The sequence below is a fragment of the Bos indicus genome, chromosome 18 (assembly GCF_029378745.1).
Source record: "Bos indicus isolate NIAB-ARS_2022 breed Sahiwal x Tharparkar chromosome 18, NIAB-ARS_B.indTharparkar_mat_pri_1.0, whole genome shotgun sequence".
Taxonomy (NCBI): Eukaryota; Metazoa; Chordata; class Mammalia; order Artiodactyla; family Bovidae; genus Bos; species Bos indicus.
The window spans coordinates 63909076-63924176 of record NC_091777.1 but is presented as its reverse complement, the minus strand read 5'-3'; the positions used below and the strand labels follow the sequence as shown (position 1 = coordinate 63924176).

Sequence of the window (15101 nt, the reverse complement as noted above, 5' to 3'; positions counted from 1 at the left end):
TGTCTCTTCCCTTTAACTGAGAGTTGCTGTCGACTCTCCAGATTGACCGGGCTGATGAGTACCCCTGCCCGTGATGTGCTGGGATTCGTCAGAGTCAGCCTTGTCTCCTCCATGGTTTTCTCTTTCCCTCTCTTACAGATGAACTAGGAGGTGGGCATCTCATTTCAGGGTCCCTGGGGCATAAAACTGAGGTGGAGATGATCCTATGTGATTGTAATGAGAAGGACACATCTGTGCCCATGGGGCCATCAGTGGGGGCTGGCTGCACCAGACTCGGCCTGTAGGAAAGTCCACCTGCTCCTTCCTTCCCACCCGGGCTTCAGCGCGTTCACCCAGGCTCCTTGAGGTTGGCCACAGAGTGCGTTGGCCCCAAAGAGACACACAGTTCACACTGGGCCCTTTAAGCATTTATTGCCTGATGATTTTGTCTGTGCCGGGTCTGTGTTGCTGCGGGGGTGTGTCTGGTTATGTGAGTGGGGCTGTTCCCTCGCTTTGGTGTCTGGGCTTCTGCAGCACTGGCGTCTCTGGTGGTGTGCGGGCTCCAGGACATGCCAGCCTCTGTCGCTGCGGCTCATGGATTCAGTTGCTCCCTGGCGTGTGGGGTGTTCAGGATCACGGATTGAACCCGTGTCTCTTGCATTGGCTGGCAGATTCTTCACCACCAGGGAAACCCCATATCGGGGCTCTTTACAAAACGATATATTCCTGAGCTCATTTACCAGTGTAGCCCTGACGGTCACTTCAAACGCCAGGGTGTCCCTTCACACTGACAGTGTTTCTGGAGAGACTACAGCGGGTGTCCTCGGACAAGGAGGAGGGGCATGCAGGGTCCAGAGGGGGCTCAGGGAAGAGTTTAGGATCCAACTGTTCCAAACAGGGCCCCATTTAACCCATTTATTCAGTTACTTTAACAGCATTCTGTTTCTGAGAAGAGATGGAGGTCATTGCGCACACCAGAGACGGCGGGCATGAACAATGAGGCTCACGTCCTCCATGCAAGTGGACAGAGCCTGCGGGCATGCAGGGTGAGGACCCACCCCTGCCATGTGGGATGCGCCTCGGGCCAGGGGTGAGAGCAGCCGGGAGCCGGGGCATCCTCCCCAGGAGGGAGGGGCCCCGTGAGCAGAGGCCGACCCACCTGGGCCTCCTCCCACCCTGCGGCTCATCTCTCCCCCAGGGTCAGAGGCTCATCCAGAAGCTCCTACACCAGAAGCTCGCGTCCCGGGCTCCTGCGCTCTGGGCGGTGCGGGGTCCCGGTGCTCAGCTCCGGGCTGCATCTCGGCTCCTCCGTGGTCGTGCCAAGCCTGGCAGAGAAGGATCCCGAGGAGCAGCAGGACCGAAGCCGCGAGGCCCATCCGGGTGAGATTCTGCACCGTGTAGTCTGGGGTGAGGGCACACAGGTCAGCGCCGGCCCCGTTACTCACTGTGTGTGCCCAGGGCACCTGCCTCCCGTGAGAAGACGCAGCCCCGAGCCCAACTCCTGACAGGGACGCTGTCCTTGTTCACACTCGCGGGTCTGACAGCGGTGCTGGGGGAGGGTATCAGCCGAGCCCGAGTGTCGTGAAGGGAGGCTGTGGGTGGGCCGTGTCCTCCTCAGGAGACTCCTGGGGTCATTCTATCTTACTGTGTCAGACGTTCCTGTCAGGACCCTGAGCTGAAGGAGCTCCGACAGCACACGGTGGGGTGGAGCCCTCCCCTGAGCAGTGGTCTGTGGGGTCCCGGGGTGGACCCCTATGAGCGGTGGTCTGTGGGGTTCCAGGGTGCGGCCCGCCCCTGAGTGGTGTTTGCAGGGTCCTGGGGTGGGACCCCGCCCCTGAGCAGTGGTCTGTGGGGTCCCGGGGTGGGACCCAACGGTGGCTCCCACGGATCCACCTCCCCCTACAGACGCTCGCTCAGCCCTCTGTGTCTGCCAGCTGGAATCTGCCCACGGGAGGAAGTGATCCCTGCAGCCTCCGGGGCCAGGATGTGGTGGGGGCGGACCAGCTTCTCCACAGACTGAACCCCATCCAGCAGCCTCAGGCCCCTGCAGCCTGTGGCTCTGGCGCCATCTCTGCCTGACTCCCCTCTGCCACTTGACGATCTGAGGGGCCTTGTCCTCCCAGAGAATGTTAAAATGCCCTGGGGTGGGCTGTCTCCCCTGAGCAGAGAGCCCCAAGACTCCCCAGGTTCGGATCTGGGTCTGTGGCTGGGAGACTGGGTCCTGGGAATGAGCCCAGGAAGGCATACACCGGGCTGACTGGAGGACCCCACCTCACCCACCTCTGCCCTGCACGGCCCTGTGGCCTCCCCGAGACCCTCCCACTGACCACCTGCCCCTCCGGGACCGCAGTGTGGGAGGAAGGGGCGGGGCGCGGGCTCCAAGGCCCCTCCCTCAGGGGGCCCTCCTTCAGCGCCCTCTCCTCCACCACCGGCCTGCGCTCCCAGGGCAGAGCCCCGAGCTGCTGAGTGAGACGGACAGACTGGGCCTCACCTGAGACCATGAGCGTCAGGGGCTCACTGGGCTGTGACAGCAGGTAGGGGTCTGTGCTGAGTGAGCCGTAGCACCTGTAGGTGCCCCCGTGGGCTGAGGTCACAGGGCTCAAGGAGAACTCGGCCTGGTACCGACCGTCTTGGTCCTGGGAGCGCAGATGCAGGGGGCGATGGGCTGCCCCCTCCTTGGACAGAAGGAAGGTGTCCGTCCTCTCTCCTGACTGACACAGCAGGGTCACATTCTCCCCGGGGGCCACCGTGGGGCCCGGCCGCACCGAGAGGGAGGGTCTGTCTCTGAGCCGTCCTGCAGAGAGGAAGGGGGTGCGGCCGCCGGCCCAGGTTCTGAGCGAGACTCCGCGGGCCTCTCTGGCCCCTCAGCGCTGTCTCTGTTTCTCCGAGTCTCTCCCCTCCCCAACCCCTGTCTCTCTGTCCCTCCCCGGGACCCCTTCCCCTGGTCCCAGCATCATCCCTGGGGCTCCCCCGTGGGGCCTGTGCAGAGTCTGGTCCCCCACTGACCCGCTGGCTCCTCACCTGCCACCAGCAGCTCCAGGGTCTCACTGGGGGCCGACCACTTGGAGGAGAGGCCGTGTCCACCGTAGCATCTGTACTGGCCCCTGTGGATGGTGCCCACCGGGCCCAGGGGGAAGTCGGCCTGAGAGAGCCCCCCCTGGGGCCTCTGGGCAGGGCGCTGGGGGAGGTCCTGTCCCCCCACCTTGGACAGAGCGAATCTGTGTAGCCAACGTCAGAGGGACACTGGAGGGTCAGGTTCTGTCCAGAGGTGACGACAGGGCCCTGCGGGGTCAGGAGGGAGGGCTTCCCAGACAGCCCTGGGGAGAGACACGCGCTGGGTTGTAGGGACCGCTTCCCCTGTGGACCCCCTCTCCCGGCCCGGCCCCAGGCCTCGCCATGTCTCAGTCTGTGTGTCTGTCCTGTGAGCCCCACGCTCCTCTCCCCACCCTCTCACAGGGGCTCCCCTGGGAGCAGAGACCCCAGTACGTTGTCTTGTCTGCACAAATGTATGGGGTCAGGACGGGATTCCTCACCTGAGACCAGGAGCTCCAGGGGGTCGCTGGGGGCTGACCACACCCGGGGGCTCTGCCTGTAAAAGCTGTAGCATCTGAACGTCCACCTGTGCCCGGGGGTCACGGGGCCCACGGGGAACAGGGCCTGGGTCTGCCCGTCGGGGGTTCGCTGTCCATCCAGGCCCCAAAAGGACTCGTCTTCTCCTTCCTTGGTTAGAAGGAATCTGTTAAATCCCCAACGGGAGCCACACTGGAGGGTCACATTCCCTCCCGACATCACTACAGGGCTCGGCAGGGCTGAGAGGCTGGGTTTGCCGTAGGGTCCTAGGAGAGAAGGAGGCAGCTGGTTCCGTGGGGTCCCCACCCTCTCCTCCCCCCACCCAGGGCTGTGCTCTGAGAGGGACAGCCCCTGAGAGCAGACCCCCTCCTGAGGGCAGAGCCCGAGGCCCCCTAGATCCCTCACCTGTCACCACCAGCTCCAGGGGGTCACTGTGCTCTGACCGGCCAGTGCGGGTTCCGTAGTAGCACTGATAGCTCCCTGCGTGGTCCTGTCCCATGTTTTGAATGGAGAACTTGACCTTGTCCCCGGGCTCCAGGGGTTTCTGTCTGTCCCATGAAACTGGGTTTCCCTCTTTATCCAGATGGAACTCCTGGGCCCCCGGGGGACCCTGACACCAGATGGTCACGGGGCTCCCCCAGGAGACCACAGAGCCTGGCTCAGCCCAGATGGTGGGTTTGGGGAGGGTCCCTGGAAGGAAATCAGAGGTGGGCTCACCAGGAGTCTCCCCCAGGTCCCGGCTCTCAGCCGAGACCTCCCAGACTCCCCCTCCATGACCCCCGGGCTGCCCTCCCCCTGCCCACGGCCTGGGGGTGACCTTGTCCCCACGAGAGGAGGGAGCTGGGCCCCCAGACAGACTCACCGGCCTGTGCCTGGGTCCTCAGGCCCACACTCAGCCCTGGAAGAGAGCGCTCTGTGAGAGGTGTGCCCTCAGCTCTGAGCAGCGCCTCTCCACCCGGGGAGTCTCCTGGGCCCTGGGGTCCCCTGACGGAGTAGGCTGGCTGGGGGGTCCCTTCAGACCAGGGCTCCCCCTGCCCCTCCCATCTCACCAAGGCAGAGCAGGGCAGGGAGCGCGGGGGCCATGGCGTCTCTTCCCTGCGGTCCAGGCTGTGAGGATGGAGGAGACCTGGGTGTCCTCCGGACAGACGGACCACAGGGTGTGTCCTCTCTGGGGCTGGGGCTTCCTGTCACGTGGCTGTCACATCAGTGTCCCCACAGGAAGGGGAACAGCCTCTTCTTGAAAGCCAGGCATTGTTCCTGTGACAGTCCCAGGGTGTTCCTGAGACACCCGTTTCAGGTGTGGTCAAGCAGGGCATGTCCTTCCCTCTGAGAGCCTCACCTCAGGGTCTGCTTCCTCCTCTGCCCGCCCATCAGCAGGTCCCCGGGGGTCCTCTCCGTGGACGGGGTCTGCAGGCGCTGGAGATGCTTTGGGGAGGATGCTGTCTCTTGCTGCCCACAGGGCTCAGATACCCAGAAACACTCTTTTTTTTAAAATTGCTGGATCATTACTTTACAACATGGTGCTGGTTCTGCCATACATCAGCATGGATCGGCCATGTGTGTCACATGCCCTCCCTCTAGAACCTCCCTCCCCTCTGGGTTGTACAGAGCACTGTGTGAGCTCACTGAGTCACAGGACACATTCCCGCGTGGTCTGTTTTACACGCGCTGGTGTGCGCATTTCCATGCTACTCTCTCCATTCGTCCCACCCTCTCCTTCCCCTCTGTGTCCACAAATCTGCTCTTTATGAGGGACAAATGATCAGAGTGTCCCTGGGCTCAGTGGAGTCCATGTGGCCGAGAGCCCAGAGGAGGCTTCAGGGAATAAGGAAGGAAACTGACTCCTCCACTGCCCCGGGGTGTGGGTTTCCCCCATGGCAGCCCCCTTCAGGGCGTCTCTCTGTATCGCATCACCGTCCAGCCCGCCTTCCTGGGAACAAGCCCCTGGGTGCTTCCTGCCTCCTCAGGGCCCCGGGGTCCTTGGGCACAGTGTCCTCCCAGTCTTGTCGTCACCTGCAAGCTTTAGGGAGTATTGATTGGGGTCAGAGCTCTCACTCTTTTGGAAAACAGATGCTCCTATAAACGTGTACCCGCTGCTCATGTACCTGGGGCGGTGGTGCCCTTTCTCGGCACCTGAGGTTCCTACTCTGCCTGTTGTCCCGACCCCAGCCCTCAGAGGGGCTGCAGGCTCTTGCTGCCGTCGTCATGGTCAATTTCCAGACGAGGTGACAGCAGGAGAGGGTGGACATGAAGGGCTGCGGGCTGAGACTGCACCGAAGGGGGTGAGTGTGGTGCCCACCCAGAGCCTCCTCTCCTTCTAACACTGAGATGTGCTTGGAGAGTGTTTCTGAAACATGTAGCCACAGACAAGGGCAGAAAGAAAGTTCCCCAAATGGAGGGGAACCACAGCAAAGCATGAGAGGTCGGGGTGTGGCCCCGGCAGCAGGGATCATCTCAGGGTCAGAGTAAGGTTTCCACCCATGTGGACACACAGAGGGAACCATGGTCACAGAAAAATAAAGGGAGGCAAGCATGTGGATTATTTTGTAGAACAGGTGGTCACTGAAAAGAGGTGAAAATTTTCGACGTGAACAATACAGTAGATTCAACACGTTAAAAAGTCATGCAGCCAAGAAGGCAGCTAAGCGGCCCCGTATGAAGTCGGAGCATAGCATTGAGGAAATGGTCCAGAGTGCAGCACAGAGAGCAGACAAGGAGATTCAGGAGAGGCGGGCCTGTGCTGAGGGCCAGTGTGGTATCTGTTGTAAGTGTCAGACGGGAAGACGCTCACGAGAGACAGCAACGGCTGAGGAAGCAAATAACGGAGCCTCCTTTACTGATGAGAACTGACCTGCGAAGGGCTGGGACTCATGCATGTGCACGTGACACCTGAGGGCCGCCCTGCTGGGCTCCTGACTGAGACTCGGCGCTGCTTACTTAGGGGCCTGGGCGGGATCAGCGGCCAGAGATCCAGACACGGCACACTTGAGCTAAAGACCCCACACCCTGCAACGGAGAGCCTGTGTGGGGCAGCGACGTCAACAATAGGTTAATTAACTACATATTTGTAAAAATAAATGGAAGTAATATCTGTATCTTGACCTTTCATAGTAAACTGAGAAACTGCAGGTTAAATTTAAAATTATTTCGCGCTGAATTATACAATTTGAAACAGTTAATTCTCTTTTAAGTAAATTTCAAATAAAAAAAGGAAAATCAAGGCGGACTGGACTGAGGCCCTAAAAATGTCCTGAAACTACTTCCTGTGGAAAACGCAGATTATCAAGAGAATGACCAGCCCACAGGGAGCAGACTGCCCCCTACCAAAAGGCGGCACTAAAGGATACTGGAGCCATGCCGTCAGGGAATTAACCAGGAAGAGTTCCCCTGAGTCGGAGTACTTGCAAGGGGCAGAAGTGAGAGCTTCATGCAGAGCACATCCCCAGCTTCCAGGAGGTTCAGCCTCCCGGTGTGGGCCGTGCCTCAGCCTCAACCCACCAGGTCTTGAGAGGACGTGGGCTCTGGGGGCATGGGGCCCTTAACCTTCACAAGCGTTTTCCTCTCCTAGTACTTGAGTCACAGGCTGGATTCCAAATAGAGTGTTCTCAAGCAACTTGTTAAAAAGAGAATGACTGTGAGAGAAGGCATTTCCAGAGGTGCAAGTTCTTAGATACTGACTGTTTTCACACAGAAAGGGATACTAAGAGATGGCAGAGAGACAGTGAGATGCAACAAAGAGGAACGCATGGCCAAAAATGAGCTTTGGAAAAGTACACAGACACACACTTGCACGCACAAACGCACCCGCACGTGTGCATGGACAGAGCCGTGCGCATGCCCACACACGTGTATATGAGTACCCAGAGTTCAGGTGAAGCACCGTTAGAACTTTGTCTTTTGTAAAGGAGGAGGAGAATGTGTACGGGTTCAGAAATAAAAATGTAAATACGTATTTTAAGCACGAGAGCAAGTGCCTAAAATGAGCAATGGAATAACTCCCAATGTGCCTGGTGTAATTAAATGAAAGAAAACCTTTTCAACTTTTCTGTGGTATAATTGACAAAATTGATGCTGTAAAGAGCCATATTGCATAGGAACCTGGAATGTTAGGTCCATGAATCAAGGCAAATTGGAAGTGGTCAAACAGGAGATGGCAAGAGTGAACGTCGACGTTCTGGGAATCAGCGAACTAAAGGGGACTGGTCATCTAACTCAGATGACCATTATATCTACTACTATGGGCAGGAATCCCTTAGAAGAAATGGAGTAGCCATCATGATCAACAAGAGAGTCCGAAATGCAGTACTAGGATGCAATCTCAAAATTGACAGAATAATCTCTGTTCGTTTCCAAGGCAAACCATTCAGTATCACAGGAATCCAAGTCTATGTTCCAACAAGTAACGCTGAAGAAGCTCAACGATTCTATGAAGACCTACAAGACCTTTTAGAACTAACACCCCCCAAAATATGTCCTTTTCATTATAGGGGACTGGAATGCAAATATAGGATGTCAAGAAACTCCTGGAGTAACAGGCAAATTTGGCCTTGGAGTACGGAATGAAGCAGGGCAAAGGCTAATAGAGTGTTGCCAAGAGAACGCACTGGTCTAGCAAACACCCTCTTCCAACAACACAAGAGAAGACTCTACACATGGACATCACCAGATGGTCAACACCGTAATCAGATTGATTATATTCTTCACAGCCAAAGATGGAGAAGCTCTATACAGTCAGTAAAAACATGACCAGGAGCTGACTGTGGCTCAGATCATGAACTCCTTATTACCAAATTCAGACTTAAATTGAAGAAAGTAGGGAAAACCACTAGACCATTCAGGTATGATCTAAATCAAATCCCTTATGATTATACAGTGGAAGTGAAAAATAGATTTAAGGGACTAGATCTGATAGAGTGCCTGATGAATTCTGGACTGAGGTTTCTGACTTTGTACAGGAGACAGGGATCAAGACTATCCCCATGGAAAAGAAATGCAAAAAATGGCTGTCTGAGGAGGCCTTACATATAGCTGTGAAAAGAAGAGAAGCGAAAAGCAAAGGAGAAAAGGAAAGATATTCCCATCTGAATGCAAAGTTCCAAGAATAGCAAGGAGATCTAAAAAAGCTTCCCTCAGCAATCAATGCAAACAAATAGAGGAAAACAACAGAATGGGAAAGACTAGAGATCTCTTCAAGAAAATGAGAGATACCAAGGGAACACTTCATGCAAAGATGGGCACGATAAAGGACAGAAATGGTATGGACCTAACAGAAGCAGAAGATATTAAGAGGTGGCAAGAATACACAGAAGAACTGTACAAAACAGATCTTCATGACCCAGATAATCACAATGGTGTGATCACTCACCTAGAGCCAGACATCCTGGAATGTGAAGTCAAGTGGGCCTTAGGAAGCATCACTTTGAATAAAGCTAGTGGAGGTGATGGAATTCCAGTTGAGCTATTTCAAATTCTGAAAGATGAAAGATGATGCTGTGAAAGTGCTGCACTCGATATGCCAGCAAAGTTGGAAAACTCAGCAGTGGCCACAGTACTGGAAAAGGTCAGTTTTCATTCCAATCCCAAAGAAAGGCAATGCCAAAGAATGCTCAAACTACCGCACAATTGCACTCATCTCACACGCTAGTAAAGAAGTGCTCCAAATTCTCCAAGCCAGGCTTCAAAGTACATGAACTGTGAACTTCCAGATGTTCCAGCTGGTTTTAGAAAAGGCAGAGAAACCAGAGATCAAATCGCTGCAACTGGAGAAAAGCCCACACAGCAACAATGAATAAATAAACAAACATAAAAAATAGATTTCTAGTGCAGGTTTTAAAAGATGCTTTGATAAATGATAGGAAATTCCCTTCTACTTACGACTTTTTCATTATAAATTGGTGGTATATTTTATCAGAAAACTTTTCATCTGTTATCATGATGTTTTAAAATTTCTTCTTTTAATATTTGAATTGTATTGATGGATTTTTGTGGATGAAACCAACCACACATTCTTCAAAAAAATAGGTGCATGTGCGTGACATGTGGTCCATTTTATTTACTGATGAATCCTCTTTGTGAGTGTTTGTTTAGGAAAACAAACCAGGGAAAAAGAGCTTCCTGAGATTTCCCCATTTTGCAGTTTCTGTGTCACCGTTTGGTCTCAGGTTTCTCTGGCACAGTGAAATGTTTTGTGGAGTGTGCCCTTCCTTCCTTCTCCCCTCTCTGAGTAAGCTCGGGAGGTGTGTGTACGAGTATGTGTTTCATGAGTGCCCACGTGTTCAGATGCATTCACCTGTGAAACTCTCTGGACTCTTTAACATATAGGACAATTCAGATTTTCTGTTTATCCTTATGTCCATAATTTTGATAAATTTTATTTTTGAGGCTTTTGGTCTGTGTCATCTACATTTTCTACTACAATAGCATAAAACTGTCCTTCGATGAAGCTTTTACCATTCTAAAGTCTGAAGGACCTGCCATCGTGTCCTGATGGTGGTAAAGCAACACCTTCTCTCTTTCTGACTTGGTCCTTGTGCCTAGCATGTGTGAGTGTGATCCACGCCCTCAGGGACGAAGCTTTCTGGCTTTTCTGATTTTCCTCTCCTTGTTTGTCCTCAGTGGTAGCTACCCCTGTCATTGTTGTTTCCCTGTCCCTCCCTTCGTTTGGAGTAATGTGCTGACCTTTTTCAAAATCACTGATAATTGAGAGTCTGTTGCCTTCTTTATAAAATGAGGATATTAATTATCTTTTTTAAGGAAACTGAAACATGCCTTTCAGTGTTTTAGTAATCTGTTTATTTGTGGCTGTGCTGGATCTTCCCTGCTTCGTGTGGGCCCTCTCTGATTGCAGCGAGTGGAGGCTGCTGCCTGGCTGTGCACGGACTGCTCACACTCGGGCTTCTCTCGAGGAACACCAGAGCTTCTCTGGGCACCAGGGCTTCGGCAGCTGCAGCGCCCCTAGGCTCAGCTGTCCGGCAGCAAGTGGATCAGACCCATGTCCTGTGCATTGGCTGGCAGACTCTTAACCACTGGGCCACCGGGGGTCCAGGATGCTGTTTCTGAGGGTAGAACCAGTTGAGTGGAAAGGGTCCCCGGGGCACCTGGTGGTCTGTTAGGAGCCCAGGTACTGGCTGCTGGTGGTTAGGTGGTGTCCATTGCTGGCAGCTCCCGTGCCTCCTGGGGTCTGAGATCTGGTCCCGGGAGCCTGGGGTCGGGTCCTTCCTGGGCTAGGGAACGGCGAGAGCAGCGTACTCACTGGGCTCTGCTGGGGGCTCCCCTGACGGGGGAGCCGGGGGTGCGGCCATCCCCCTTCTGACGATCGAGTGGTTCAGCTGGGCGTAGGTCACGTCCTGGGGGGCTTCAGATGTAGCAGCCTGCAGGGGGGAAGGTGTGTGAGATGGGGTGCCTGGGGGCCTGGAGAGGAGGCACCCATCTGCTGTGCATCTGTCCATCCTTCCCGGAATCCCCCCGACCGGGAGGACAGGGGGTGCCTCCCGCCTTAGTGATCTCGGGGGCTCACAGGGCGCCCGTCCCCTCCTGGGGGCCTGCCTCCCGCCTGTTGTGCTGGAGGGAGGCAGTGAGGCAGGACAGGTGCCTCCTGGGTCCGCCGCCCTTGGGTCAGGTCAGCTCTCTCTCCTGGTGGAAACTCCAGGGGCCTCCTGATGCCCAGGAGCCTCTGGGAGCTTTGTGCAGCCCTGGTTTCTGTCTGAGCCCGGACCTCTTGCTCATCTGGCCTGGCACACAGCCGTCTTCCTGCTAAAGCGCATCCCTCCTGCCTCAGGACCTTCCTCCCGAGTCTGCCTGCCCCAAGCGCCCAGTGCCGTCTCTTGATTTACTTTCCTCATCAGCACCTTGCATTCTGGGTCTCCGCCAGCTTGTTGGCGTGGGGCCCCTCTCACCACGAGCTGAGCGCCTGCCGTACCTGCAGGGCCTGGGGGGTGGCGCCCGCTCTCCCGCACCCTTTGCTGGGGGTGAAGGAGAGGAGCCTGGGCCATGTGGGCCATCCACTGATGTACGCGTCCTCATGAGACCTGGGGCTGCACCCCTACACCATAAGGTCAGCCAGAGGACATGGCGCCCTGAAGGAGGGGCCGTGAGGTCACAGGGCAAGGGGAGGGTGGGGTCACAGCAGGACCCAGGGAGCCGGGAAGGAGGGGTGGGGTGGGCGTGGCTGGAGCTGGGGTGTGAGCACAGCAACGCGTGCGCTGGGCTGAGTTTGGCAACAGGAGGTCTGTGGTGGCCAGACGGGAGCAAGGGTCTCACCCGATGGTCCAGCTGTAGCCCCACCTCAGAGTGTGTGTCGCTCACGGCAGCATCTGCAGCAGAGCAGAGGGCACCACTAGGTAGGGTTCAGAGAGCCTCAGGGCTGGAGCCCCCGCCCTGCAGCCTGGGTGGGGGGCTGCTGTGTAGTCTCCCACCCTTCTGAGCATCCCCCCCACGGCCTCCAGAGGTCTCTGTGCCCCCCCGACCCTGCACCCGAAAGTGCTGTGTGGGGTTTCAGTCCCCAGCCCCGGTCCCCCATCCTTCTGAGCATCCCCCCCACTGCCTCCAGAAGTCTCTGTGCCCTCCCGTGGGCCGCCACCTCTCCTGCTCACAGATGGCCTGGTCCTGGGCGACTGTGGCTGGGCTGGAGCTGAGGAGGAGACACTGTGTCAGGGGGAGAAGGTGGGGTGGTGTGGGTGGGGCTCTGGGGGTGTTGGGGCGGGAGTTACCTGCTCTGCGGGTCCCTGTCCTCAGGCCCTGGGTCTGCCGCCCCTGTCGGAGGTTGGAAATCAGCCTCAGCCTGGGCTGGGTCTCGGGACAGAGGCTCGGCCCCGGGGACATGGTGCCCCCGCCCTCCACGTGGGATTCAGGAGGAGAGAAGGCAGCCTGGGTTCGTGGTGCATGTCAGTTCGTGACATTGAGAAGGAGGGGAATGGCTTAAATGAGTGCACGTGGGCTGACAGTGGGTGTTTTTTTCCACTAGATTTTCAGATTTGAGATTCTGGAAAATTTTTTTAATGAAATATCGTTGATTTGTAATATATTAGTTTCAGGCATACAACATATGATTCAATGTTTTTATAGGTTATACTCCATTTAAAGTTATTACGAAATAATTGCTACATTCCCTGTGCTATCCAGTGTATGCTTCTTGCTTATTTCATACACAGTAGTCTGTGTCTCTAGTCCACACTCCTCATCTGCCCGACCCCCCGGTAACCATTAGTTATTTTTCTGTATCAAGGACTCTGTTTCTGTTTTTCATATATGTTCCTTTGTATTATTTTCCAGATTCAGTATGTACCAATGCTATCATAAAGCGTTTATGTTCCTCCGAGTTATTTCAGTAAGCGTAATACTCTCTAGGTTCATGTGTGCTGTTGCAAATGGCAGAGTTTCCTTCTTTTTATGGCTAATATTCCATTGTATGTATATGTGGGCATATATATACACACACACACACACACACACACCACATTTTCTCTGTTCATTCATCTGTTGCTGGACAGTTGGGTTGGTCACATATCTTGGCTATTGTAAATTGGCTACATGAATATTGGAATGTTTGTATCTTCTCAAATTAGTGTTTTCATTTTATTGAAACATATACCCAGCAGTGGATTTGCTGAATCATATGATAATTCTGCTTTTCGTTTTTAAGGAACCTCCATATGGTGGGAAAACATTTTTTAAACTGACTGTTCCCATGTCCTTGGTTTCCCTCTGTCTGATGCCCTAAGGCCTCCAGGGGTCCGAATCACCCCGTTCCCTACTCACGTGACTTCCTGCATCTGTCCTGACCCCGGTGTTGGAGGAAGAGAAAGAGGAGGACGAGGAGCAGCAGGACGAAGGTCACCAAGACCCCGATGAGGGCACTCAGGTACCACGTGAGGCCTGGGGCACCAGAGACGCCTGAGTGAGCCAGGGGTGCCGTTTAGCTGGGCACCTGCTGTGTGCAGACTCGTGCTGGGGTCTATGCATCCACATTCAGCCCATTCCACCCGTTTTACAGACGAGGAAACTGAGGCACAGAGAGGGAGATCACTCAGGGGCCCTGGTGACCCAGCCTGGAGGTGGCAGAGCCGGGACTGGAACCAGGGCCGTGGGCACCCTGAGCTCCTCCTGAGCTGGCCCCCAGGAGGACACTAGCTTCCTGCTCTGGGGGGCCCTCACCTGCAGGGGGCTGTCCGAGGGTCTCACCTGGAGCTGAGGGTCCTCCCTTGTCCCCTCCCCTCCCCCACCGCAGCGGGGCGGGGGGAGGGGCAGGCTGCACAGAGGGGCCTCTGTGTCCTCCCCTCCCTCCCCACACGCTGCAGTAGAGGGAACAGGCCCCCCACAGTCACCTCCTCGGGGGCTCCCTGTGCTCCTTGTCCGATGCAGGGTCACACCCAGGTCAGAACTGAGGAAATCTAAGATCTGGGGCACGGGTCTCTCCTTTTACATTGGAAGAAGCTGAGGCCCGCACGGGGGGGTGGTGACGGTGAGGGAGTCCACATCAGTGTCTCCAGAGGCGCCTGAACCGGGGCCTAACTCAGCCCTGCTCCTCCCCAGACCCGCCACCACCTTCCCAAGAGTCTGCTCCCTTTCTGCAGTTTCTGACTCCACTGAGGAGTGGAGCTGATGGAATGGATGCCTGGTGGCCGCTGGGGGTCAGGAAAAGGGTGGGGGTGGGGCCGCCTCCCCCTCCACAGCCCTGCTCCCCCAGCCTTGGCCCCCCGACCCCTAGCCGTTCACCGGGCAGCCCAGAGCCCCTGCAGTCTGTGTTGATGATCTGAGGGGGTATTAGATCCTCCAGCTCCCACACCGCCCTGGGCTGGGCTGTCTCCCCTGAGCATAGAGCCCTGACAGTCCATAGGTTCAAATCTGCGTCTGTGGCTGGGAGAATGGGACCTTGGGAGGTTGAGCCCAGGAAGAGGTGCCCTGGGCTCACCCGGGGTCCCCATCTCACTCCCCTCTGCCCTGCACGGCCCTGTGGCCTCCCGAAGACCCTCGCACTGCCCACCTGCCCCTCCGGGACCCCAGTGCGGGAGAAAGGGGCGCGGTGCGGGCTGCGAGGCCCCTCCCTCAGGGGGCCCCTCCCTCAGCGCCCCCTCCTCCACCACGGGCCTGCGCTCCCAGGGCAGAGCCCCGAGCTGCTGAGTGACACGGACAGCCTGGGCCTCACCTGAGACCACGAGCGCCAGGGGCTCACTGGGCTGTGACAGCAGGTAGGGGTCTGTGCTGAGTGAGCCGTAGCACCTGTAGGTGCCCCCGTGGGCTGAGGTCACAGGGCTCAAGGAGAACTCGGCCTGGTACCGCCCGGCTTGGTCCTGGGAGCGCAGACGCAGGGGGCGATGGGCTGCCCCCTCCTTGAACAGAAGGAAAGTGTCCGTCCTCTCTCCTGACTGACACAGCAGGGTCACATTCTCCCCGGGGGCCACCGTGGGGCCCGGCCGCACCGAGAGGGAGGGTCTGTCTCTGAGCCGTCCTGCAGAGAGGAAGGGGGTGCGGCCGCCGGCCCAGGTTCTGAGCGAGACTCTGTGGGCCTCTCTGGCCCCTCAGCGCAGTCTCTGTTTCTCAGAGTCTCTCCCCTC

The 15101-nt window shown here is 56.5% G+C and overlaps 2 protein-coding genes and 1 pseudogene across 5 annotated transcripts in view; all 3 read right to left on the bottom strand.

Moving 5' to 3' along the window:
- The window catches only part of LOC109572041 (leukocyte immunoglobulin-like receptor subfamily B member 5), a gene marked incomplete in the record, with an annotated part of 242862 nt that overhangs the window by 74586 nt on the left and 153175 nt on the right, over window positions 1–15101 (bottom strand).
- LOC109572067 (leukocyte immunoglobulin-like receptor subfamily B member 3) overlaps window positions 1–15101 on the bottom strand; it is a 70940-nt gene that overhangs the window by 18676 nt on the left and 37163 nt on the right. Inside the window, exons 4-9 of one of the 4 annotated variants that reach the window (XM_070771821.1) lie at window positions 14693–14995; window positions 13306–13422; window positions 12258–12300; window positions 12141–12178; window positions 11809–11861; window positions 10319–10919 (exon numbers count right to left, since the gene is read on the bottom strand). In XM_070771821.1, the coding sequence (XP_070627922.1) occupies window positions 10773–10919; window positions 11809–11861; window positions 12141–12178; window positions 12258–12300; window positions 13306–13422; window positions 14693–14995 (701 nt within the window). In that variant the 3' untranslated portion in view covers window positions 10319–10772. Of the gene's footprint in view, window positions 1–10318; window positions 10920–11808; window positions 11862–12127; window positions 12179–12257; window positions 12301–13305; window positions 13423–14692; window positions 14996–15101 lie in introns of those variants that run through there. The other 3 variants (XM_070771819.1, XM_070771818.1, XM_070771817.1) reach the window with 3 other exon arrangements.
- On the bottom strand, window positions 386–4853 carry LOC139177231 (leukocyte immunoglobulin-like receptor subfamily A member 6; annotated as a pseudogene).